General features: G+C 41.8%; 1 protein-coding gene across 3 annotated transcripts; it reads left to right on the top strand.

Annotated features, from left to right (window-relative positions):
• The first annotated feature begins 457 nt into the window (after window positions 1–457).
• On the top strand, window positions 458–27,254 carry LOC145913199 (uncharacterized). Of its 3 annotated transcripts, XM_083000771.1 has the most exons (12): window positions 458–536; window positions 753–801; window positions 988–1,039; window positions 1,218–1,284; window positions 23,727–23,853; window positions 23,992–24,055; window positions 24,182–24,302; window positions 24,493–24,604; window positions 24,864–24,949; window positions 25,355–25,447; window positions 25,573–25,780; window positions 26,176–27,254. In XM_083000771.1, the coding sequence occupies exons 1-12, from the start codon at window positions 484–486 to the stop codon at window positions 26,302–26,304; spliced, it is 1,161 nt and encodes a 386-aa protein (XP_082856897.1). In that variant the 5' UTR covers window positions 458–483; the 3' UTR covers window positions 26,305–27,254. The 3 variants fall into 3 exon arrangements, with proteins under 3 accessions (XP_082856897.1, XP_082856896.1, XP_082856895.1); XM_083000770.1 differs by lacking the exons at window positions 458–536; window positions 753–801; window positions 988–1,039; window positions 1,218–1,284 and adding an exon at window positions 19,545–19,958; XM_083000769.1 differs by lacking the exons at window positions 458–536; window positions 753–801; window positions 988–1,039; window positions 1,218–1,284 and adding an exon at window positions 19,545–20,003.
• The last annotated feature ends 117 nt before the right edge of the window (window positions 27,255–27,371 follow it).

Genomic DNA, 27,371 nt, shown 5'->3' with positions numbered 1-27,371 from the left:
CCACTTCCACTGTTTTCAAGAGCAAAACACGACCTGGTTCCACCAACACCAGCCGTAGATTTCAAGTACGTTCCATCCCATTAAACATATCGACTGGCAAAAAATCGTTATAACTCAAGCACTCGACCACAAACATATATTCCCCGGTCAAGAGGTTGCCTTCTCCCGCTGTTTCTGCTTGGGCCAAAGGCTCGTGGCGCAAGTGTTGAAGGGTTAACGAGCTATAAAAGAGATGAAGCGATCAATATGAGGACGTTATGTCGGTGCGTTGTTCGTGCTCTCAACGATTGCGCTCTGCAAATGTACGGTTGTAGTCAAACTCATGTTATTTCACACAAAATTTGTGATGGAATTTTGCAAGAGGAGAGATTGCAATGGTGGAACTGCGCGCACCAAACCTTTTTGCGGGAACCGGAAAAAAGCGAAACTGATTTCGGTGTAAAACATTTACAGGGTTTAGGTTTATGCTGTTTACTGTTAACCATGACCATCCCTGACAATGTTGAAGGTTGCCGCAGTGAACGTTCCAGAGAAAGGTAGAACCTTAACCTAACTTTGACCGACGTAACCATGCATGGATAATTTTGCTAATCTTGACGCCATACAAAAACTTGTAGTTTTTGAGTTTCGAATTTCAATAAATCTACATGTGAAGTCGCAATCTTCCACATACTTTAAATGTATGATTAAATATCTGTTCAGGCGCACAAACTTATTTTTTGTTCACTAACTGCATATCACACTATCTACAGAACTTCAATGGCGAGCGTGCAAAGGAGAACAGCGGCGGCAAACCAAACGGTAAAGTGCTTTTTCTGTAAATATTTTAATTTCAATTAATTTTCTTTCGAACACAAAGAGCTTAACTAAGTAGGAACAATAAAAATGCAAAATAAAATGAAATTGGGCACCGATAAATCCACTAAGGTTATCAAGTCAGGCGCCATTTTACGAATAATTTTCATGATTTTCGTCCATACTTTTCAGGTTCGTGGAAACATTCCGCGCTCATCCTCTCTACCGGTGACGTCAATACGAGGTGGGTAAAGTTACGATGCCCGTTGCTTTATAACATCATAAAACAAAACGACCCACAACGTCAGGTAGAAATCACTTCTAGCAAAATTTAACAACACTGAATTTATGGCAGATCTAAATGCTTCATAATAGTCTTAACCTTCAATATCAAAGCCCAACTAACAATCAAATTGATGTAGAAATGCCCGCTGTTGCTGGAAGATCATTCTCAGACTCCGCTCAACAAAGTCTAACGCCTCGACAAGGGTAAGCAGAAAATCGTTGAATGTTTTATCTCGGCCACAGTGGGGCGCTATAGCGCAATATGGTAGCGAGGCATTGGGATTCGAGTTTGGACAAGTGTGGCTTTTGTGATTGGATTTGAAAAGAAATGAGCTTGACGAAAAGCCTTGACAAACTAAAGTTCAAACGTACAACAGTGGAATGAAGAGAACTGGTCCAAAATTCTTCGATTTTAAAACAGTTTCCTTACAATTTTCACTAAAATTCAGAAAATTTTGGCATTGTGAGCAGACACGAATGCATTGTGTTGAGCGAAAAAATTCTGGAAAATAAGTAACCACAAATTTCAACCATGGCAATATGGAAACTAAATCTTTTCCTTCTTGTGCGAAAACACTCTGCTTTTGTCGCAACAAAATCTCTTTTGTCAACACTGTGACTTGTTTGGACAAGACTTGAACGCCTTTCTGGGATTTAGGGCGAAGCTTTCGATAACATTGTTCAGAAAAGTTGCTGTTTTAAAACGAGTTTAGTAGTTTAAAGATTTGGCAATCACAAAATCGTTTGGTTGTTCCTCGGTAGAAAACATTGCAAGAACAATGGGCAAAACAACAAAGTCGTTAAGAGTAAGAAATGTAATCGAAAATCCCTTTTACGATTAACATGAACGCACGCGAAACTCATAAAAGTGTTTAAATTTATATGATCTATTCAGTAACCCATTATAGTACTTTTAATGGCTGTTGTGCCTTGTTTGAATGGTGCAACAATGTAAGGATTGTTTGCAGTACTCGGTGTTACAAGATCACGATAAAACTTTCCAATGTTTAAAAGAACGACATAAAGTAGATTCTATAACAAAAACTACAAAAATTTGAATTTAAAGTCGTTGCGACACACTTAAGAAACCCCAGAGTAATGTTTATCGTCTCCAACTCGCATACTTTAACTTCTCCCACGTGTGTACGAATCAACTCACAAGTTGAAAATTCAAACAAAAACAACAATGGTGTTTTATGTCGTCATAGTCATCGTGACTTTGAAATGTGGTAACACGTGGTATGGTGCAAGTGGTGATGTAGGTTTGGAGCCAAACTTGTTATTTCCGGTTGAGTGACGCGATGGAATCTTTTGTTTCCAGTGTTCGTTAAACTGGTCAAGATTATGTATGATCTCTATGCTGTTTTAGGTGACGACATATTGTTCATGAATCTTTCCGTGACATTTGGGCCTACATGCATAATGTGTTGCAATATCGATCGTTATGTCCATGCATTTGACTGGTGCAAGTTCATGAAATACGTACTGTTAAGCATGTCCCACAATTAACAACAGATAACCGATATCATTTGAACTGATTTCAACAACAGAAAAAATATCTTGGTCACGTGTTTACAGTGAACACAGATGTTCGTTTAATTCTGGGATTTCCAGGCTTTTCGACAAGTCTTAATTTCGAAAACTTCAAACGTTTCGCGTCGACATGTCGGGCTCTGGTCGGTTTGCGAACTCGGTTCCGGCTAAGGTGTGGCCGTTGACATTTGATAGTCTGGGCCAGCGCAGGATAAACACAACTCCACGCAATGACAGCGAGGCAGCAACGGAATTCCTTCGACGGCTATTGTGATTTGCACAGGAGGCTTCACATAACTGCAGCAGTCACAACCGCTCCGAAAAAACTGGTAATTTTCCACCAAGTTTACTACCTGGGGCTTCCCCGAAATTTCAATTTTTTGTTACGTGGGCGTTGCGGGGGCGTTGTCCCATTATCTTCTGCTGAAAATGACACGCTGCGGTAACTCAGGGTGCCTGAAATCACACTCGTAATGCCACAACATGTATGAATCACATTTAACAAGCAATGCTATATTTACACTAGCGTCGAGGTAAAGGTCCAGACATGCTGCAGAAAAGCAGAACAAATTACGCTACCCAAAGAACGAGCTTCCAATTAGAATGCAGAAAAAACGAATTGAAAGTTTTTGTTCAAGCCGAATTTTTCGATGCGTAGTTTGCGTAGTTAATAACCTTTCGAAAGACTCCGAATATGTATCGAAATTTCCACAAATGCAGTCAAACCAATGCCCAGAGGAAGTGCATCACAAGTACACGTCTTTACAATTATGCAAATGCAGATATAATTATCTCGTGGCAAGCAAGCAATTAACAATCCAACATCTTTTACAATACGTTTGTGAAACAGAAACGGGAACTGTTTTTTGTGCAACAGAAACAGGAACTGTTATTTCGAATCGTCCGCATGATCTCAATATTTAAATCGATTTCCAGCCGAAACTCGAATCTGCAACCCTTAATGACAGATCATTTTGACCCTTTTTTTACCACAACGTTGCAAAACACACCAAAGTTTTGGACGTTATGACTTTTGATGTTTGTGTGAAAAACACAAAAATATTGTTTTTTTTGTCTCTGTGGCTTTTTGTTATTTGTCAAAGTTCCCAGGGCTGAACGTCTTTGAAACGTGAAGGCCGTGAAAAAGTTTGCAACCGCATATTTTTATGTACGAAGGAGCGAGTAGTTCAACAATAATGTTGACAGATCAACGAGTCTCGCCCTAAAGTGCGTTTTCTTCCCAAAATGTCGAGCAAACAACGCGTCTCCCGAGCAGTGTGATTTGTCCTCACAATCTCCGACCCCTCGGTAATTTTCCACAAAAGTTTTACTCTCCCGAAATCGGGAGTTCCCCGTACTCTCCTTCACGTGACGGGCCGTGGGCGTTTCGAGGGCGTTTCTTACGCCTGGAGTGGCAGAAGTCAATGACGTCGATAAACAGAGTGACGTAATGGCACGGGATAGCTGCAGGGCGCGAAAGGCTGCAAGGAGACTAACTGTCAATTGCGTTCATGCGATAATTTTCCGCGAAGTGAACGTTTTTTTTCAGTTTATTATGAATTAAAGCTTTTCGTGCAATTGAAAAAAACACGAATGCAATTTGCGCCTTTCCAGAAAAAACGCAAAACAACAGACAATGTATTGCTCCAGAATGCATTGCACCGCAATATCGTGTTTAACTTGCAATACGCCCAAAATTACACCCTCTGTACGCTTGAGTGATTACGGTTGAATTGAGGGTATTTCTCACCAGTAGCAATCCCACCGTGGAAGCATCGAGTAATTTTCCACTGACAAACTTGCGATAATGTTGTTTGTAAATTCGTGACCGAATGGTAATGGATTGTACGTAACATTAGCTGGAAATGTGGAGGGGGGTCTGAACGTGTAGTGGCGAGCGTTCCTTATTAGGATAATCGAACCCTAGAAACACGTCGCGATTGTTGATTTGCCAAAGCGGAAGATATTGCGACATGCTGATGTTCAAATCTGCATAACAGACATATTACTTGCTTGTGGAAGGGCAAACGTGGTACTGAGCAATGTTTCCAGGGTTGCGTCAACACAGAACAAGCCCAACAACGTACAAAGTTGCAAATGCAAGACGTTAAAGCAATGATTTACCTTGAGCATAGTAAACAAAACACGTTTATCGACTTGATGTTCGCGGAGATTTTACAACTTTGCGCTTACCGACCGTCACAACAAAGAATTCAACTTCGTTCCCTGCCACAAACATCGTGTTTTTTCCCTAACGGCCGGAAGTTTTGTCGCCTCTGAACGACCATGATTTAAAATCGAACAAAAAACGACACAAACAAGGAACCGCAAACGAGAAAGCTAACAAAAGGCATCTCAGTACGCACGTCCATGTGTGAACTTTATCCTTTTAAATTTACTCCACAAACAAACCGCCATTACCACTGCATACTCCCCCACTCAACGCAATTGAAGGAGTTTCGACTAACGGGTTTCACTGGCTTTGGTGGGTTGCCTCCCAATTGGTGGAATCGGGTCACGTGTTCATACGTTAATATCAAGCGAATATTAAATTCTGTGGTAAATAACTGTGGTCATGAACTGTTGACGTCACTACACAATCGTTACACCTCCTGGTAACAAACGCAAGCCTCGATACAAAATATTTTTCGGAAGTCTTATAAGGCACCGTTACGTCATAAAAAAGAGAGTATCGTTGAAAAATCAAGGCTTGCGTTTGAGCATGAAAACCATGCGTGTAGAAATCACTGCGTTTGATGATTCGGTGGTTGAATTTGAATTTGTAATACACCAACATTTGTATCATCTACAAAAGCGAGTTAATTGCAACAAAACCTGCGATATCTTCTTTCCCACGATTATAAAACCACTAAAGGCGCAGCGTGATTTGATGCAGTCGATTTAAAACGATTAATTAAGTCATTATCTTTGGTACACACCTTTTACACAAACTGAAGCCGCCCAGGGCATCGAACAGTTGGATACAGACAGCTATCAAGTCAAAGCGGTTTCACTCATTATTGAAATTATACTTTTCGGTGCATGACATTGCAAACTTAGCAGGAACCGAAACTGGTCGACTCGTTAATTTCATTGCAAGTCCATTTGGCAGAGGGATTGGCCGCACAAAAATATCCTTAACATGTTGCGCCACGGCCCGCAGCGGCGCAAAATAACTTTCCCTGGAAAATTACTGAAAACCGTCCCTCTATGACATCCTCAGATTCGCCAAGTCCAGACGAGCCAGAAAAAGCTTTTTTTTCGCTGCTTGGTCACGTGGGACTCTTATAATCCGAGATTACAGCAGCTTGATACAAATGGATGGGGTTTCCCCTTTCAAGAACACTTGAATGCACGGCGACAAAGCTTGTCTCGTCTGTTATAAGTTTCAGTTCCCTTGGCGCTAAATTTCGACGCCTAAAGGCAAGTGTTAGTATGTGAACACATTGGATAATGTTGTCAAGGGTCTTTTCAACAACACACAAAGAACAGCATTCGATTATCAACTGCACAACGGATTGGAAACGATTCAAACGAAGTTCACTGGTTCGAATCCCAAGCAGTCCACGATTGCTTGTCAACCGATTTGTATCAGAAACGCACTATAAATTTAACAATTTACCACCGTAGCAACAGCCTATGTCCATAAGCTTCATACGTTCAAAAAATTTAAATATTTGAAAATAAAGGTAAATTGTCATTTGCAGCTTTCTTCAGCCATGTTTCGCAATGCATTGGGGCGGGACTACGGAGGGTATCTTACAGTACCATGGATAACCCACAGTTACCTGCGCAAATTGATTGAATTTAATTGCTAGCATAATTGACTATCTGGGGTAATAACAAGCGATTGTCTGATAACAAACCTCATGCACGAGTTTCCTAGCAACTGTTTGTAACAATAAGGAGTTGATTAAACAAATCCTACAACGCGTAAATCAAACCAAGTAATATTAAAGGCGTGTGTAAATTATCTTGCGTGTATGTAAATGATGGGGTAAAGTTCAAAGACGTTGCGACATATGATTGATCACATTATAGTATTTATATTGGTAGGCGCGTTCCCATTCTACTGCATGTAAACACACGCTGAATGTCAAAGTCGCTTTTGCAGACAAGTTTGTTTGCGCAACTTCGGGTTTAGGGAGGTTTTTTCTTGGATTTTTTATTACAGTGGGATAAGGAACGCGGAAAATGAATTTCCGTCCTACTGTAGGTTTTAAAACAAGCGCCAATATATCAGGGAACGTGCTGCAGTTCTACATTTTTCAGTGTAAGTGCAAACAAAGCCCCTTTAAAAGTTCGCAGATCGCACCTGGCCATAAAGAATTGCGGGGTATTTGGCTTCAAAACACTTCTTGCAATTGATGTTAACGCAAACACCGATGAAACAGCTACATGTCAACCAGTTTTTGTCTGTTTCAACTTTTTAATCGCATTTTATAACCACTAAGAAGGTTACGGGTATTTGGCTATTAAACCTCCCATACTTTGAGCTGATGTCGCGCGTATTTATTGTGTGTGTGGATGATGTGTACAGACAAACATTGATTGACGCAAATATCTCGTCGGAAACCTGTTTTAACGCGTATCACAGCGGCAAGCAATCGTACTTTGTCCGTTTTCATGTCATTTTAAGTAATTCCCCGCGACAGCCCTGGGGGTTTATGACGTACCCGGTCACATGTTTAAAGGCGCGCCCCAAAATTCGAATGTTGAAACCTCAGTAGGACGGGACGCGAGACCCTTGCGGTAGAGCGTTAATCGCGTCTGATTGACGTACGATTTGATAGTCACGCGTCGATTATGACGTCACACTACGTCACAAAATTCAAGATGCGTACGCGATTACAAAGTTTGAGAGGCGTTTAAAGTTTTTCTGTGTCGCAATTTCTGCTTGTTGTCGCTTCTGGAGGAGATAATGTAACGTCAACAATGCGACATGCGACAAACCGATGTCTGAAGTCTTGTCTAACGCCTACGCTATCTTGCGTGGGAAATCTCTCAAGCTGTGCCAACTCATAATGGCTACAACAATCTTCACTGTGTGCAACCACATCGGACATCGGTAATTTCAAAACGCAATTTGACGGCTTAATGCATTTGTCTCAATTTTACCTTGAAGGAAACAACAAAAATATCATCGTATGTTTCTGTAATGGCTGCATACAAGGTTCCGCAACCAGCGTGGACAACGCGTTTTTTGCATTTGTCTTAATTTTAAGCAAACGATCAAAATGTTTTCGTATGTTTCTACAATGCAGCTATGTTGTGCTTACAATGCTTTGTCAGTTAAATAGCCAAGGAAGACTTTTACTTTGCAGTAACAACCACCATTACTCATTGGGTACCAAACCAGGTAACTTCTGTGGCCAAGCTAAAGCTAGTCCCTATGGTTCCTCGTGTCAAAATTCATGTATAAGCAATAAAGCCAATGATGTTTTTTATGGTGAAATGATATTAATGCATTGCAAGGGAAACGCGTTTAAGCATTAGGCGAACATCATGCCCATAACACGTTGCAGAGAAACAAGCATTCAAAAACCAACGGGTGTACGTAATTTAGCTACCTACGCATACTCAAATGGCGTTCACCGCAGACAGTCAACAAACACTTCGACATAATAGTCGTTTACTAACTGCCAGCAAAGGTTGAACAAATTTCATCATTTCACGTGAAAGATTTGATGCGAATTCGCGATATTAGAAATTAGAAATCAAATAAAATTCGTGCTCCTTCGAATTAAAGTCCTGAGAATCGATTCACGCTTTACCTTCGTATGCAAAGGCGTATGTATAAGCCTTGCTTTAACGGCTTGTTAATCGCAGTGGATGTAGGATATATATCTATACTATATTGTCACAATATATACCATATAACTACCAAATTTACTAATTTTCCACACAATAAATTCAAAATTGGTTTAATTCTGGCAACGCTTATTATTGCGGTAAATAGTGGAAAAAAATTGCAAATATGCGTTGATAAAACCATATCTCACTACATACAATCGAGTCAGAAACATGAAAAGCCAAGTGGATTCGCAATGCAACCTTATAATATAACGGTGCAGGGAAGGCTATTGCAACTTAATAAATTGCTATTGTGTGCAGAAAATATTGTGCAAAGTGGCCCGAACTTCATTGTATGTAAAGTAGTTTGAAAGGTGCAGAGTACGAGGGGGGATTTTTTGCGGTCGTGTATGGCAAATACATCTTCGCCCACGTGGCAACAAAACGGGCATGTCACGGCCCAAGTCAACAACGTTACGAAAAACATCACCTAGGCCTCCTGGATTCCGAACATTCAATTCGCACAGTTTCGACATTTTTATGAATAATTGTAAGAAACGACATTGCATCGTTTTTAATGGTAACAAGCGAACAATATTGAACTACAAATACTTATCCCAATTCAATTTTTTAAATTCATTTTTCTTGATTCACTGGAATTGCAGCAACGTAAGCCCCCCAATATTTGCGGCACGATTTGCGCAGCCTGGCAGGGCGCCCACTTTGTTTTCTTGACGAAACAATGCAGCTTGTGTCCGTCGCAATTTCAAGGCATTTTATATCCAGTCATGCGGAAAAGTTTACGCTCCGTCACCCAACGAAAAAAAGATTGCAATAATTTTATTAGAAAATCGATTTTTTATTGAACCCGCCGCAAACACGATTTAAGGTAATCATTTTGAAGTTTGAGGTTCACTGAATGTTGACTATAAAAAGGATTGTACACGTTAACGGAGACAGAAGGGGCCAAAGCAGGGTAAAAATGGAAAGTAGGCCGAGCAGGAAATACCTGACAAACAACCTGATACGTCCACTGCCACAGCTGGAAGGAAAGCACAAAAATTAGAGCATTTTTAACAAACCCTTTGCATTATGTGAATACGTAACAAATGCATTATTCACATGCACAAGCAACACCTCCGACATGTGTACGTTATTAACTTACTCTACAATTAAACCCGGGCGTCCCACCGACGTGTGCACGATATTGACTCAACCAACAAACAAACGCAGGCGGCCGATTACCGACCTATCCACTACAACCATCACCACTCACTGTAAACTCACGTGTTCGAAACTCGTAATGATAAAGGTTTAAACCTGAGTTTCGGACCATTAGCGTTGCTCTCATTCTTAAGGATTTGGACAAACAAGATAGACACGCCCACGAATTCTGCCACGCCTCTAAAATTTATCGATGGTGAGAGGTCAATGAGGGGGTGGATTGAGGGAGGTTGAGGTTACGCCGAGTTACCCTTGTTGGTTTAGAATGAGATTATGGCGGCACGTATGTAAGCCAGCTATGCAAAATCTCCAATTAAACATACCAAGCAGTGCGTTGCCAATCATGGCAGACAATTTGCTTATAGTCATGAGCAAAAAAGGCCAGGTTTACTGCACATATTTAGAAGGACCCTTCTGGCAATACAGAAGGGTTAATGTCTTGTCATACAACCTTCAGAGAGTACACAATTTATTTCGCTTGAAATAATAAGCAGGGTTTGGTTTGTGCGCGGACGAGCCGCCGCTAATGATTGGGTGAGCGTAACAAAAGTTGAACGTTTGACCGCTAGGTGTCCCACCGTGCAACGACTGCGGGAAAAAATGGGATCGAAATTGCGCCATAAGCAGGCAATGAACCAAGCAACGGTAATGGTTGCCCAACGCAAAACATGCTGTAAACACGACGAACATGATGTAATCTCCTCAAACATACCAGGAATTGCACACCTTCTGATTCACCGGTTATTCCCCGCTTGTGCGAATCGTTGCCGATCAGAAGTCGCCACGTTTTAACAAAATTTTACCAAAAAACATCTTTTGTTGAAATGATTCTTGATTTGGGTCAGGGATCCGTAAATCCCAATCCGAAACTTCGCGTCACGTAAAATTGAAAACCTTTAAAGTCGTAAAACCCGTTGGCGCCGCGCGTTCATTGTTGGTGTTCGTGGAGTTCTCGTAAACCAAACTTTAAACCCGACCACATATTTGCCAAATATTAGGGCAGCTTCCTTTAATTTCCCACCAATTACGTTTACATTGCTTCAAATCAGACGAAGTTAGCACTTTGCAATGTCTTGCAACGTTTCGTTCCCTCATTGAAGGCATTCACGGTTGCCAAGGAACAACCACTACACATCAACGGGGGATTAAAAGCTGGGAAAGGTTTTGGCCAAAATCGACGAAAACAACGGGGCACGTGCTACTTGGATTGCGCCAAGACTTTCTTGTGTGCAGTGAAAGTTATTTAAAGTCAATCTTTTGTGCCAACGCCTCTGCGCCGTCTATTCGACTCCGTTGTACCCGGCTGCTGGTCTATTGTTACACGGGCACATAACAGACCACAGACAATAAGGCGAAGTTTGTCGTCAAACCTTTCTTGCTGTGTGGTTTACTGGGTGGGTCAGCCGCACAATATCGCACAGAGGAGTGACGTATAGCGACAAGTTGACGTCAACACTGAGGTAGCTAACGGGACCTTAGGTTTCGGGTAGGAACAGAAAGTGGGATGAAATTCAACGAAGCGGAACATTCCCAGTTTTTGGCTTTTGTCGACTTTAATTGATCGCAAAAAACTCCCACATAACAAACGACCAATACAAGAGAGACAAGAGGTCGGAATTAAGATCAAAGAAATACCACTTTTTCGGACAGAAAAACAAAACTTCCCTAATTAATTCAACATTGTACCATGATTGGTATTGCGCAAAAAATGTAAAATTCTGAAACTACAGACTTTCGCGTCTGCCAAAAAAATGCCACAACATCCCCGTCGCGGTGACACGCGGTGATTCCCCTACTTGTGCTTTACCAGAATGGACTTTTTCTTCGCGAGTATGACTTAAAAACGCGAAGCCATCGAGAGAAAGCCGTGAGTCGCGCTATTATCGTGAACGCTACACAGGTGAAAAAATGCGCAGCCTTGGTAGCGCTGTTCGAGATCGGCCGGTGCGGCGCTACTGCTCTGCCGGCAACGTTTTCGTGGTTTTCGTGAGTCGTGTTTTAAGTGGAAGCTGGCGGGTCTGTTATGGTTTTGTGGTGTTGCAAGTTGAGCGTGCGGCTTTAAACTCGCTCTGCGAAAAGTTAATTTGTGGCTTCCGGGATGAACATAACGAAAAAATTTGAAAATTATTATGACGCAGACGTTTCTGCGCCCAAATTTGTAATTGTAACAACAGAAGGTTCGAATCGAAACGAAGTTGGTTTGAACAAGCGGAACTTTAATCTATATTCTGACTAAAGGTTTGGACAAAACTGGCGACGAAATAGTTGTGTAGCGGTTTTGCACGAAAATGCCATTTCAGCTAAAATACACAGAACAACAATTCCTGTAAAAATACAAATTACCAAAAAAGCGACGTTAAAACCTGTGGTTATTCGCAACCCTCCACGGAGGGTAAAACAAAGCCATAAACAGTAGTTGTGGCGGGCATTTAGGGCCTGCGATTCGCCATTCAGGGCTGGCCAAAAACGTGCCACTACAAGCTATGTGTTGCTGTAATGCTTTGCATGGGTGCAAGTCTGCAACAACACTGCTCGCGTTGGCTGGCTCTGCAACGGCATGAACCTAACAGCGTTGTTTATTGGCGCGGAGCCTTTTGTTGGCGCAAACGACAGCTCGGTGGAACAGTAGGGGATTAAACGCAAGTGTGTGAATCGTGGCATTATACTGTTTTTGTGCTGGCGTTCAACTCCGTTTGCAAACATAGGGTGGTTTCCTTTTTTGGTGAAAAGTTCACGACGAATCGCACGAAATTTATAAAAAGTACCAACTTTTGGCAAATAATTCTACGGCGCAACAACAACACGACTGCATAGAGGTAAACGTACTAAAACCAGAAACCAAACCGACTTCCCGGAAATAGATTTCGTTGAAGAGTAAATACGGAATACGGCTTGATTGCGCAGACGGACGTTGTAAAATCCACAGCCACACTTCGTGGGCTCCTAAACTCCTCGGTGCCTAAAGGCTCCACATTGAGCCCAAACACTGGCCCTGTCGCGCGATGTGTCACGGCGCGAATATATTGACCCAGACGGGGCAAGCTCATAACACGCTCTGCTTAAGGCGATAAACCTCGATCGATTTGCAGTTCACCTTCTGCGCGAGGTGTCGACGTGTTCCAAACTTAATTGTTTTTCGCTTCCTTTACATTCAGATAAACCAGGCTAACGTATAGCAGTGTTCGACGGGTCAGTTTACAGCGTCTGCCTTCAGTTCCGCAGTAAACGTGAAAATGGATAACTTTGGTGTCACTGCAGTTGATGGCAGTCTGTGGTGCATGGTGTACAGCAGACCTTTTGTGTTTGTGTGAAAAGGTTCGCCAACGCATGTCAGAGTAGCTTTGTGTCAAATCGATATCAAAAATGTTTAGTGTTGATTGTGGGCAGTTGTATTGTCGAAGTTATACAGCAGCAAGTTGAGCCACACAATTAGTCGGGCGTTGTTTGCATCAAGTAAGAAAATGCACGTACATATAAACTAACCGAACCTTTTTTGGTACAAAACATGTGTTGCAAGCGACATCCAAGTGAAATGCAAGATAGTTACCGAAATATCGGGTTTCCCCTTCGACGTAATAACACGTTAATTAATAACGAGATGAAACTGAACATTCACATCCTGGCAATGTAATTTACGTCATCACTGATCGTATCACGCGGTAAGCTGATCTATTAGACAGTTATTGAAAAACTTTTAAGTGGACGTGAAGTTCGCCCAAGTTTGTTAAGGGAAAAAGAATAGCAGGCGTATATAAGTGTGGTAACAAAAACATTGCGGTCTTGTGTAAATTACAAGCAGGAAAGAGGGCATTTGTAAAATGTGTTTAAAAATTCTTCCACCAAGCATTGACATCCATAATAAACAACAACCATTGGTTGAGAGGTTGTGAATGCCGACGATATGCGGAAAGACGCACAGCTTTATCGCAGACTTTCTTGACTTTAATGGCACTAATGGACTTCGATAGGGTAGACGGGCCATTGAGCGTTGTGTGCGCATTAGGACCAGAGCGAAGGCATGGCAAAGTAATAAGGACCGGGCGAATGCGATGTTTTTTTATCTTGTTGTCATGGTCAGTCTCACCGGGCTGACTCACAATGGAAGTTCGTGACGTGCTAAGGGGGCCAAACCCGGGGGGGTCGATGCTATGGTTGCCTTAAGGGCGCCGCATTGACGAATAGCGGTTTTTCGTCACTAAAAATATAGCAAATATGTGAGGGTTCCTTGGTTATGAATTCAGTTTACGAAGTGGGCGTAGTAATATCGTGCCTGGGAATATTGACCCATGCAAGTTGTCTTTTTTGTTGTAAATTATGTGTCGGCAGATTGCCAGTTTGGTGACGTCAGAAATGTGCACAGACATCGCAAGAAACAGGAAAACGTTGCAAAAAATACCAATATATTTGACTATTGTATGTGTTTTTGACAATCTTCCGGAACCTAAAGTAACTATGTTGTTTCCATGCGAAACGCGACGTACGTCGAGTAATAGACAGGAGTAAAAGACGGGCAAGAGGTCGCATTGACCTGACGTGTGTGTAGTCACATTTTCCCGTTCTCGCAAAAGGCGAACCTTGCAAATTGCAATGGGTGTAAGCATCTACTTGTGTGACTCCACAACAATGCCACAAACAACTGTTTGCTGTCGGCCCCTACAACGTGGGTATTTTTCATGTTGCCCCCGCCTGTGAGATAAAAGGCGTCCTTCAAGTTGCAAACCAAAAAGGAACCAATTTTTAGGGGGAAAAATCCATTTGAAAAGACATTCCTAAAGGAACAGTAACAACGTTGCAGGATAGGGTGGCGTAATTTAAACTCGTTTTACCAAACCGCCTAAATTTTTTGCGTAGATCCGAGGCATGGACAAGTTGACTAAAAAAAACAGTTTAGCGCACAATAAACACTTCCATTTCACTGGTTAAGAGCTTCACAAAGAGTTGAGGCTATCATATAGCGACGTGCCAGCTGTTGAACGTTTCGCAGGCAGTATGCGGTATCCAAGCTACGGCCGACATTGCTTGTGTTGTAATTAGATAATTACCGACGCCTGGTAATGCGACGATGCCTCGTTGCCTGGCAGCAAGATTTGCTCGCCAGTTCCAAGAAGCCACGACCTTAAACGACCTTGATTGAAAGTCAAATGATTGACTGATATTTCCAAAGCGTCGAATATTTCCCAATTTAGCGCTCTGTTTCAAGCGGCAGTCAGTTATAGCTTGTCAGAATCGCGGGGATCTGGTCGGCGCGGACGGCATTAAAACGCCATGTGAAAAATCCTTCGTATTTGGGATTTAAGCTTGCGTGTGGCGCTGATGGACGTGTTAGAAGGTACGAGATTGAACGAGGCATTTTGAGAATAAATTTCGCAGTTTTAACATTAAGCAATGAAGTTGCGCCATATTTTGTATTCAAAAGCAATCAGAAGAGAAATTTGTACAAAGTTTGTTTAAAACCGATTTCCATTTGCCGAGCTGCAAAAATTTCAATCGATTAAATTTTCTGACACTGTCATGTTTGGTCACGTTGGCATGTTTGTCACATGTCAACGCCATATGGCAGACCTGACGCCCACAGTTCCACGCTCCGACCAACCTTAAACCATAGTGTTTTCGAAGGAATGAGTGAAGTGTCACAGTGGAGGAAAATACCGTATTTTTCAGTCGATTTAGAGTTTGTAAACAGATTTGTCATTTGGATTTATATTACAAAATATTGTATAACCACTGCAGCCGATGTGCGCTTAGGTATAGCAAGGCCTTTTGCGAGGTTGTGGCAAGTCCAAATATGTGGTTGATTGGGACGGAGTCGGATGCGTGTGGACTGAAACCAAACTATTTCTCGGTATTAAAGCGACCCCGACGGTTTAGCTGGAAATGATCTCTTAATTGACCGCCAGGAGACAAAGCGTGCGCGTCACCAGACGCAGGGGGGGCAGGCAACTTCCTGATTCAGGGTCGTGAATTCCAGGTCGCACAAGTGCGGGGTTACAGTAGCCCAAAAAGTGCCCAAGTTGTTCCCCGTTTTTCCGAGCAATTAAAACAGATTTGGGGTGAATGAATCGTGTTTGAGTTTCCTTTGAACGGATGCGCCTGTTTGGGATTTTCAGCTAAATTATAACAAACTAAACGCGTTATAACTGCTGAAAATACGTGTGTGAACCCACACGAGCTAACGAGAATGATAACAAACCCGTATTAACATAGTCTACAAAACTATATCTACAATATAAGGACAAACACCTAAACCACGCACTGGTATTGCTTGCAAATAATTTCTTATTAGAATGTATGCACCTCGAGACAGCACCGCGCTAGAGTTTAAAAACAAAGCGATATCGCGTTAGCCTAATACTGGCAGTTGTCAATAGACGTGTTTAGAACGGTAAGAACCCGACACATTCGCGTGTTTGTGTCGCTTGCTATGGTGTTCCGCGAGGATGAGGAAGTTGTTGAAACGGTCTGACAGCACGATATGCGGGATGGCGAGGATATATCTGTACGACTTATACAGTATAGCGCGTTGCAATGTGAAAACAAAAAGGCGGCCAGTCGAGGTTTGAATGTACGATTATAAGTTATAAAGGGCGAATACGTTTGGGGTGTTTGTAGATATAAGAATTGTAGAGTTTTGATCTGGTATATGTGTGTGGTTTGCACATAAGAATATAAACGTTTGCTTGTTGCTCAAGGGGGAAATTATGATGTTTTTGAATGTTCGCATAAATGTTTATGCCAAAAAAAAGTGTATCTTGTAAATAGGTTTAATACTGAGTCGGAAATGGTTTCCAGATAAACTATCGCGAACATTTAAACAATTTATCATAATTTCCCCCTGAGCAACTGGCACTGCCAAGGCAACAAAGGGTATAGCAAGCATTGGCTGGAAACAAACAAACTACACACGCCCGCCCACGCAGAAAACACCCAACTTGTTATCATATGTGAACCATGTGATATGTCACAAGGTTTCCATGCTAAACATGTTGGATAGTAATTTCCCGCTATCAATATCGTCCTTTGAAGTTTTGCTGTTATGTGCGGGTACAGTTACACGCCCGAGCGCTAGGGACGCCACTAGTGTTACGTTACCGCGATGATGGAAGGCCGGCAATTCGAGGCATTTAGAAGGGACGCCAGGGTGTAATGAACGGTGAGGTAGTCTTACCTTAATTTCGTGCAATGTAGGGAGATCCTTTGTACGTTTAGTATGGGATCGATTCCCGAAGAGGAATGACCACAAATTGGTATTTCGGTCATTGATATCGGTATAACATTGCAGGCTCATCAGACGATTCAGTTATGTTGTCATGGTAATTATGATGAATAGAGTAACAGGTGGGAAGAAGTTAGACAGGTATTCTCAAAAACATGATATTGCATTTGTCTGGGATGAATCCTTTGTGTACAATCAATATAACCCACGCTAATGCTCCGTTAATAATGCACTGCGCGCTACTACTGACTAATGAATGCGCCATGCTTTACTTACGTTTTATTGCGTCCGCATTCGGTAGAGTGGGACTCTTGTCTGCAAACCACCATCATTAAACTGTGCGTCGTGATAGGTGAACAACATAAAAGATCATGTGTTAATATCATAGCAATCTTCGCCTTCCTGCTCGTTTTAAGCGAATGTAAATACGATAGCGTCTTGAAAATTGGTCTTGAAAATGGATTTTGTTAAATCAAATGTGTTTGTTGTTGTAAATGCCAAGCATAAAAGCGCTGCACTTAACTGTTCTCTTGCATCTAAAAGTAAGACATGACGATGGTTCATAAACTATGTATTTCAAGGTCACATCTAAAAATACAAAGCATATTTCAGATGCTACTCAAGTACCTTTACAGGCGCCCGACTCAAGAATAGCTGAAAGCAGCTTTTAATTCGTGTACAGCGGGGTTTAATTCAATTCACGGTCAAGTCTGAACCTGTCCACGCATTTAAAAGCGACCGTCCATGTCTTTGTTATTTTCCGGTTCCTCAATACATTATGTTGCTTTGCTCGAACAGCAAGTGAAGTTTTCCATTCGGAAGTACGGGTTGGTTTAGCAAGGCGAACTTGGCCATGGTTTTGTGAATACGAAAGATTTCTTATTCTTTTATATTGTTCAGGTAGTTTTTCGGTGACAGATTTGTCAATTTCTGTTAAAATGTAACTGTATTTTGTGTTGGAGGCGTATTTTTGTATGTGCAATGGTTAATGCTGCGCCCAGACGAGCCCCATTCCTAAACTTTCGACCTGACATTGCGATGGATTTGATTACTTGTGTGTCTTGTGCGAGGTCGAACTGGTAGATGCGGGAATGCATAGACAGGTGCGCAATCACTTCCGCACGATGCACACGCATAAGAACAGATGCAAGTAGCAGGGCAGCCGCGTCGCATAGCAACCGCTTGCCAGACAGTTGTTCTCCTGCGCGCGTAGGTTGAATCGACAAGAACGTTTTGTCCTGTGGGGATTAAAACGCGGGCCTGACAACGTGGCCTTCCTGCGGTGAAGTAACAACAATATGCACATACATTATTTCTCAGTTGCTGCACTGTTGCCAGGTGGAAGGTGTTGTCTTTGGGCACAGCGTTGTTCCCGCTCACGTTTCTATAGGCCGCATAGTGAACAATAGCTGGTCGGGGAGCGGATAATTCCAAAACACAACAAGAGTCGGTTTACCCTTTCTCTTTCCTCACCCAAAGTCGCTTCAACGCCGCTATCGCTTCATCCCCGTTGTAAATTATTCACAAGGGCTCGGTCAGTAATACGTGGGAAGGGAACCGAGCGAGCTCTCCGCTAAACCCATTGTCCCGGCGTCAATAACGGCAGAGAGATGTAAGATTAAAATCGAAAAAAAACTCACACTTTTCAGCGGAAGATTTATGGTGGTTCTAGTTTTAAAACTGAGCCCTTGGTCACATTGAACAAAACCTTCAGAATTGCGCGACTTAAACTAAAGCTTCCACAGCGTTGTCAGGAGTTACCAAAAACTGAGTTGTCAGGGGTAACCCAAAAAAAACTATTTAAAAATTTAAACGAATCTACCTGAGATCTTTGAGTGAGATTGCGCATATTATTTCATCCGATAACAATCAAACCACCGCTTTATTGTACCTGCGTACCGCCAATGGTTTTGTTGGTGTGCGTAACAACAACCATACTTTAAACACGTTGAAATGGTACTGGAGACTGGAAGGCAAGGCTGTGGCTAAATCGATTGCCCGTGCGCCCGTCTCTCACTAATTGCGATTGCCTGAACGAATCAATAATGTAGGAGCAACAGGCGAGGCCTGTGTAACGCTGTACAGTCCTGGGTTAAAGGGAAGGCAGGGTGCAAATTGAAAACCATGGTTGCTAGTGCATGGGACAGATGTAACGCATTCGTTGGAATGGAAATCAGTCCGAAATTTGTTACTGTAGATGTTAATGTGAGGAGAAAGAGGTTATGTGATGATAAAAATTGTGTGTGACCTGTGTTCTGAGGCGAGATAACAACAGAAGCTTTGATGATACTCGTGTATCACAGACCCTGTGTTCAGGGTTCAACAAACAGCATAGGTTTGGGGTTAAGGGTTTTTTAAGCACACATGTGCGGTTTGTTTGTTTTAATAGTTGTGATAACGTGGTTCTGAGGCTTGGAGCAAACTCAATAAAGTTTCGTAATTTTGTAAGCCTCATACAGATGGCCACTGTATTGACCTAGGAGGGCTTATCTGTGCAGCTTGGTGCGGGTATGGACGATCTTGCCGGCCAAACAGCCATGCTAAGACTTACACTTTGTGGTAACCATACTTTTTAAAGGCTTTGTACATTTGGGATTTATAATGGACGAAGCATAAAACGCAGTGACGTGTAAAGTAACAAAACGCAACACTTTATTTACAACAACGTTCAGTCTTTCATCAGATACAGACGAATTGCTGACCGTTTTTTGTACCTTGCAGCGTCAGTTTAAGTTTATAAAATTTTGAAAAAACTCTTGCAAACAATGGCTTCGCCCAAACGATCTTCGCCACGTCGAATTATCCAACGAAGTTTGTCCGGATCGATCTGTGATGACCAAACTCGCATCTGGGAGGACCCTCCTCCTCCATACAGTGTGGAGGACCCAGCAAAATCTTCCGATAACGAAGTCTTCTTGCCGTATGACTGTGCCTCAACCAGCAGCAGTGGTAGCAGTAAGAGCCGGGGTCGTCACGGGAGCCAGGTCTTGCACATCATGGAAGACAACGAGGTTCACTTGAGGTCAGGAAATTGGCCCAGAGTTCAACCTTTCATGTTTTCTGACCCACCACCCCAAGAGGTTGCTCTGTGTCAAGACCCGTCGGAGAACCACAGGTACATAAAACTTGGAGGCCCTGCAGGAAAGATAGAATATCTAACGTGAGTGGGTAGACGGCATGTGGTGCCGCATCCGGCTTGTCATTGTCCATGCTTGTTGCCCACGTGGGTTTTCCAAACCTTTGCATGTGCCTTTCGTTGTTTGTGCCAGAATCAAAGAGGCTCCTTAGAGAATTGAACATTCGGTTTTGTATTTAACGGTGTGAGTCCCATATGTTGGTGTTGCCAGCATAACAAATTTATCATGTAGCAGGCTTTGCTTGAGTGTGTGTGCTTTTTGTTATCACATGAAAACACAAATTCTTCATGTTTTCCGTGCAAGTTTCAATGCTTCACACACGTATAGTTGGCGAGCACATTTTTCTCGTTTTCTTGATGTTTGACCATAGTTCCCACATAACAATTGAAGCGGTACAATTTCAGATGAAAGGCCTTCTCTAACTTGTTTGAAGTTGGCTTCAAATAACAAAACAAACAAAACGTAGGAATTATTCGTAACCACCTCCCTTGTGACGTATTTCAAAGGTATTTACGTGGCATAAAGTTTAAGATAGGGACCTTGAAGTTATCTGTCCAGGATTACAGGAGATATATCCTGGCGGCAAACTTTCAACTTCAACCATACGCTTAACATGCGCATTCTACTAACCATACGTCATAGTAATAGGGTGCCTGGCGAATACACCGCTTAGCTTTAGCTCTGGTAAATGTGATATTGCGCATTACACTAGTTAATCAGTAGGGCCTTATATATGCAGTTGTTTCAATCGTTTTGTCAACGACCTTTTATTTTTGACCTTAAGTATTACAAGGCTTTTGCTTCCGTTTGATTCGCTACAGTTGCTGTAGTTGCTGTTGACGCAGGCTTGGAAAATTTCCTTTCGTACAACCCCGTGTAACCCAGCCTTACACCTGGTCCCACTTAGGTTTGTTTAATCAACACTCTGGGTCACGACTTTCGCAGCAAAACAAGGGGGAAGTCTATAGGTTTGTTTTGAAATGCATCAGCTGAAGCATTTTGCCATCTACAGGGTCGTGCTCTATGCGAGATCGAGGTTTGCGTGATTTGAAATGGTTCCCTTCGCTTTGCGCGACCCCAGGCGAAATGAAACGCCTTCTTGTCACGAAATGGAAAAGTACAGGCGATAATTTACAGGCGCTGTTATTGTTTGAGTTGAATTATGTTGAAATTGGTAAAAGTAAATAACTTTTTCGTTTTTTTTTTAATCACACCAAATTTTGCTACAAATTTTTGTAACAAAGATTTCGGAAACCAAGTACGAACACTAAAAAAGGAATATGTAGTTTAATATATTTTCATTGGCTTTTTAATACGCGGGGGTGAATCTTGGTTTGGCATTTCGCCTTTAGCTGCACAGACGACTTGCCAGCGGAAGTTAACAACAAGAGTAATATGTTCGTGCAATTATTCGACGGCGCCGCCGATAACCCGATGCGTCATAGGGGACATTGGGGGCCCGGGCAGGCCAAGGATCCAAATTCGGCGCCGTTTTATCTTATGGCGTTGAGCGATGTCTAAAAAACAACCGGGCTCACGAACTTTTACATTCGCGTCCTTTCTTGCGTGTCGCCGGGACTGGACAAGCGTTGTGATGTTTCCCAACCTGTGCGCACTACTGCAAAGCTTCGAAACGTGTGAAAACCGCAACACGGCATTGCAGTTCAGCGCCAGATGTTGGCTTACGTAAGGCAGGTTGTAATGGATCGACGATCGATTTATCCCGGGACGCCGCATGGCGTGTGGTGTAAGATTTGCCCGCATTGAACAGCGGCGCGGAAAAAGCACGTGTTTGTTTTACGTTAAGAGCGCGCGGGTCGATCGAACCTAAACCTGGTTAGGATTGTTTAAAATTTGACCCCAACCTGTTTTCTTTTGTTGGGAATTTACAAAATCCATTTTTTACACGATATGTCGCAAAATTACCTGTTAAAACACACCGGCGTCGGATGCGTTTCACGAACAACGACAACTTGCATTAATATGTTGCGCTTCAACTTCGCAGACACGAAAATTTATCACTAATTTTGCTTTGCCTATAGTTTTTATTCTTCAAAGGGAAGCAGGCAATCCTGCCCATTCCAAAACCAAATCCTTAACTAAATAAATTTGTCATGAAATTGCGGTGAACTTGTTAGTGTTGATAGGTTGTCACGGACGACCGCCAAAGGCAATTTATAAACGATTACATCGCTCAATCAATAGCTGCCTACTACGGGCGATGACATGCCGGGTTTTAATGCCTGTCACAAACCGGCGGCAATTGGTGGTTGTTGGACGCTCGCCGACTTCCAACTGTAATATAGTGGGAGGTTGCCTTTGTTTATCGGTCAGAGGTGCACGGGGTCGATAATAATGGGACAACGTTCGGACTCATTTGCTGCTTTGTATAAGATAAGGAAACGTGGGAATCATACACGAGACCTACTGCGATGACTCAAGAACACCTGGTCTATAGTCTATACGAATGCACAGTGCGGGTTCGTAAACATACCTCCTGGAGCATAACGTAACGCTTCCACAACGCGTTATAAAAATATATGGACCGCCCATTCCGTGGGAACGTAGGTTAAACTGGTTCCCATTGTACCACAAACCGAACTTGAATCCCGTCCTATCACTGGTTGTCAGTTTGATAGAAACCACGCACCACAAATGAGAATTCCCTCCCTCCGTTTTGTTTATTGCGGTTGGAAGCTCGCCACAGTATCCACTGAGTGTGGGTTTGTTGTTTGTTTGTTTTTTGTCTTGTTGGAAAACAAGCGGAATTGCCTGAAGCACAGCGGGGGCGTTTGGAATTCTTCTGGATTGAAATTTTCTCCCTACTCGTAGCAGGACAATTGAAATAATGCTTCTAAGTGTGACATGACAATGGGTTTTCCTGTTGGCGTTGTCGTGACTTCCGCTTGTCTCGTTTGCTTTGTTGTTTCAACACACTAGCATCTGCCCATTGACACCTACCTTAATCCTCGCCCTTCTCCCTGAGGGTAATCCCCTGGTTGACAAGGATCGATAAAAAGAAAACTTTGGATGAAAGCGAAAAATATTTTTAAAACCAACACAGTGGTTGCCAGCCAATAAATTCATTGTTAGTTTCCGTCACATTGACTGTAAACCCCCCAATAATCACAAACATCCATTATAAATACAACTTCCTTTGCGTCAATGTCGGAAACTGGATTTCGTTCGGTTGTGAATGCTGTTGTGGTTTTTGGTTTGAAGCGTTTGTCAGATGCGCTGCCTGGATTCGAACCTCCGGTGCACATTAAAAATGCGACAGACGCGATCACATTTTTTTGCGATCACAGTGTCGCAACCGTGTCGCAATATTAGTTGTCGCAAAAACAGCGGCTGGATAAAAGGATAATAATTAGGTGATACCCGGAAGAATGCGTGAGGTAATGTAGGCTTGGCAAACATTTGCCGCGACGTTAGGGCGGCAAACCTGACCAGGGCATAAAAACAGTTGTTAAAATTGTCACTGTTGTTTGCTCATACGACAAATCTTATCAAAAATTCGGAAGTCAAGATTGCAAAAAGTTGCGACACTTCCTTTGTTGTTGCGTTTTGTGTTTGAACCAAGTTATCACTGCTTGTCGCTTGCTGTGTTTCATTTGTTTTCACGATGCATGGTTTTTGTTGGCACAAGTTCTCAGTAAACTTGTGCAGTTTCCTTGGTTTCAAAGTGACGTTTACGAATTAGAAATTTAACACAGCAATTAAACGTGTTTCTGTTGGTTTTGCAGAATCCCCATGATCAGCAAATCTAAAGCTCAGAAACTTTATGACGAATATCGCAAGAAAAACATTAAGAACAGATGGACGGTGAAAAAGCAACACGTCCGCAAAACAAAAGTTCTCACTTCATACCACGTAAGTACTATAACAAATATGTACTGCATTTGTTATAGGAATAGGAATGTACTGTATTTGGTTTTGAGTACATGAAAGCTATTATGGTATTCGAGCAATCGATAGAAATCATAAACTACAAACGTGTTAATTTTACAGTACCAACTAAAGTCCCACATCGTCGAACGATCTCAAACAACGCAGTGCAGAGCCTATACACCAGGTTGGTCATGTAAAAGTACTTATGCAAACGCACATGGTCGGGTAATAGTTGCAAGTCAACTAAAAACCATTTGTGCAATAACGACAGAAAAGTGATTACACAAAATAACATGAAGTCCAAATGCAGGTGAAGCTTTGAGCACCCCAGACATGGGGAGAGCCCCTAAGCTGTGGAAGATTCTTTGCGAAGAACGGGACGGGGAACGGGTGGAAATCCCCTTCACGTCAAAGAAGATCACTTGTCCTATGTAAGTTACCCGAGCCGGGATTCGAACCCGCCTCGAATTAACTTTTTTTTTAATTTACGGAACAAATTTTCGCAAACACATTGGCTCTGATAAATTGTATTGTTTCCTTAATTAATCATTTTTTTCTAAAATTATTTTGCTATTACTAAACTAAAAAAATGTCGACGTTAATGACGTTTAACATTTTCAGATGCCGAGGCTGTGGCACCGAAAACTGTGACAACTGTCACGGTTGCGGGAAAACCCCCTGTTACCATTGCAATGGGGACGGGAGACTCGTGAAAACCGAAACGCATCAAGAGGTGGGCGATTACCATAAAGTGTTTCCCAACAAAAAAATTTCGAGACACACACGAAAATGACTCATTGCTGACGCTAACAGACATAATGTTCTGTCGATTCAAAGTTGTTCTGGTGAAACACTTCGTCCTGATGAAGGTCTATTGTGTGACGACCGAAACGTCGATATAATAAAAGTTTTTGCCAGAATTGCTTTTAACCGACATATAAAAAGCGCGAAATATTTCAGGTCCGAACTGAACTTTTGTTTATTGCATGCAGATATTCCATGATGGTCGGGACCCGATTTCGCATTGCCACAGTAGAAGTGAATGCTGTCACCACTGCTACGGGCAAGCAATGCAAACGTAAGAACAAAAATCAATATTTTCCGAAATTTCTGACAATTTTTTTGAAACCCTTCATATTGTATAAATACAAAACCAATGTAAACTGAAAGGAAATTTTTGATAGATTCAAAAACCTAAAAACCCACGATATGTCACGAAAAGGAAAACAAGCATTGCACGACAAATTAACGCATGGAGCTCTCACCAAACTCCCGTTGTTCTCATATAGTCTTAACAAACATTAGTAAGCCAACATATCGATCACCAGTGCTTTTGATGGAAAATCGATAGCAGCCAAGATTTCGTTCTGTTGATCGGCGCCCCGGGAAATTTAAGACTGATTAAAATTTCCGCAAGAGTAATTTCTCCATTAACCTCTACTTCCACTTGGCTTATCCGGTTAACAATTTCTCTATCTCTCAGATGCGCTTCGTGTCACGGACAATGCAGAAAAACTTGCAACAAATGCAATGGATCGAAGAAAGTTGTCAGCTATCAAGAAATGGTCGTGAAAAGGTAAAAAAAACATGATATTAAACCGACTTTCGTCAATTTATTGATTAAATATTTTCATATTTAAAATAAATAGAACAACCCACCTTAATTTTATTTAATTAAAATATTTTTATATCCAATTACAGACACGTTGTAACAGACGAGCACTACACCCGAGTGCCACAGCTGACACAAAAACAGTTGAAGAAATGCGACGGTTACAAGATATTCGTCGACAGAAATAAGAAATTGAATCCCGTGGATTGGAACGATTGCTTGGATCCGGAGGTGGTCAAAATGTCCCAAATCTTCTTGACTGAGCACTCCAGAATAATTGGCCGAATTCGCAGCCAGGTGCGTAACTTCTTGTCAACTTTAAACACCCAAGTTGAAGATACTAAAACACTTGAGCACAGATTTGTCGGCATACTTGATCCACATAATAAGTTTGTGTAATATAGAAATCTGTGAGAACGACCTGTTAGTTTGGATGCAAAATTAGAATGCTGCAGGTACTAAAGTTAACGATCGCACAGATTTCTATGTTGACCAAGGTTTGCGACCTGCTTGTGTTGTGGTGTTTTAGCATTTTCCATCCAAATGCAGACCACAGCGAACTTAATTAGTTCAATAAAACATTTTCAACTTTTGTTATTGTACTCATTGAATAATTTTTGTTGGTTGGGAAAACACCCAAAACGAAATTAAACCTTGCAGTCACCACCAATAAACCAATGTTACTTCTACAGAGTCATGTGGTCACCCTTCTCCCTATCACCAAGGTTACCATGGAGGATTGCACGGTTTTTTGGCTTCTTGGCAAGAATCTCAGGCCTTCAATGTCGAGCGACAACAGAACTGGTTGCTCCATGCAGTGAGCAAATCTTACACAGAAGTTCCATCGTAACTTGTTGCGCTGTCAGTAGCACTCGTGTTGTATCTACACGGTTTTGCTGGCAGTCTTCTGACACCAAGCACTTTAAAATCTCAGTGTAAACATTTACTGCTCTTAAATTGTGTGATTAAAACATATCTTGATTTTGGTTTGTTTATAAATTTTCTGTGATTTTACTGCGATTAAATAATAATTCTGAACCGTGAAAAGAAAACTTAAAAATACTTCACTTTTCACCTGATTAATTAAAAATTTAACCATACGCCATTAGTCAACAGTAAATCAGCATGGTGCTCTGCATTTTTGTGACAAAACATTAATACGCAAATTTGTGAAGCTGTACAGCAGATCAGGTTTGATATTCTGGTATTTGAATGTTGTGTGTGGTGTACTTTGGTCTGGAAGTTATTTTCGCTTGATTTGTACCTAACGTGTGTATGTATTTGTGCGTCGCCAAAGTTCCAAGAAATCACTTAATCCGTAGGAAACAAATCGGAAGAAATGTAACATATTTTACTTGTGTACAATTACCGAAACGTTCATTTTGAAGCGCTGTTATTCAACTGTCCGCTTGCCATCTTCATTTTCCTAAAGTTCCTGTAGTAAAAGTATACAAATATACATAATCACTCAACTCCGCAAAAATCAACCAAACTTCTTAAATCACATCATACAATAATTTCCTATTGATGAAAAAAATTGCAACACTTCGGTCTTTTTTCAATCCCTCAAGTAAACATAGAAAGTGTAAATGTGTTGTAAAACTCAGTAGCAAATTTGGTTTAAGTTGTGTAAATGTGATACCTGCCCTCCAATGAAATGCAATAAGTGTAATTCTACTTCGTCGTGTTAAAGCTGTAGGCTTGTGTGTTAACTACTAGCACTTCATTTGCCCTGCTCGCAGTAATGTTTAATGTATGTGTTTTCCATCAATAAAACTTTTTTCTTTCAAATCGGTTGCGTATGTGCAGACACTTAAGTTTGAGGCATAAGTACACGCTTGTCTATTGTCGAAAAAAATCGCGAATCAATACAGCGGTAGCTCGACAG

The sequence above is a fragment of the Ascidia mentula genome, chromosome 9, assembly GCF_947561715.1.
Source record: "Ascidia mentula chromosome 9, kaAscMent1.1, whole genome shotgun sequence".
In the NCBI taxonomy this organism is placed as follows: Eukaryota; Metazoa; Chordata; class Ascidiacea; order Phlebobranchia; family Ascidiidae; genus Ascidia; species Ascidia mentula.
Note: the sequence above shows the minus strand (reverse complement) of the source record. Positions and strands in the feature narration are given on the sequence as shown.

Excerpts from the sequence above, each read along its gene's own strand:
- LOC145913199 (XM_083000769.1), top strand. The coding sequence starts at position 19,609 with ATGGCTTCGCCCAAACGATCTTCGCCACGTCGAATTATCCAACGAAGT. Across the intron at positions 24,056-24,181 it reads GTGCAGAGCCTATACACCAG|GTGAAGCTTTGAGCACCCCA; the intron begins GTTGGTCATGTA and ends GTCCAAATGCAG. Across the intron at positions 24,605-24,863 it reads AAACCGAAACGCATCAAGAG|ATATTCCATGATGGTCGGGA; the intron begins GTGGGCGATTAC and ends TATTGCATGCAG.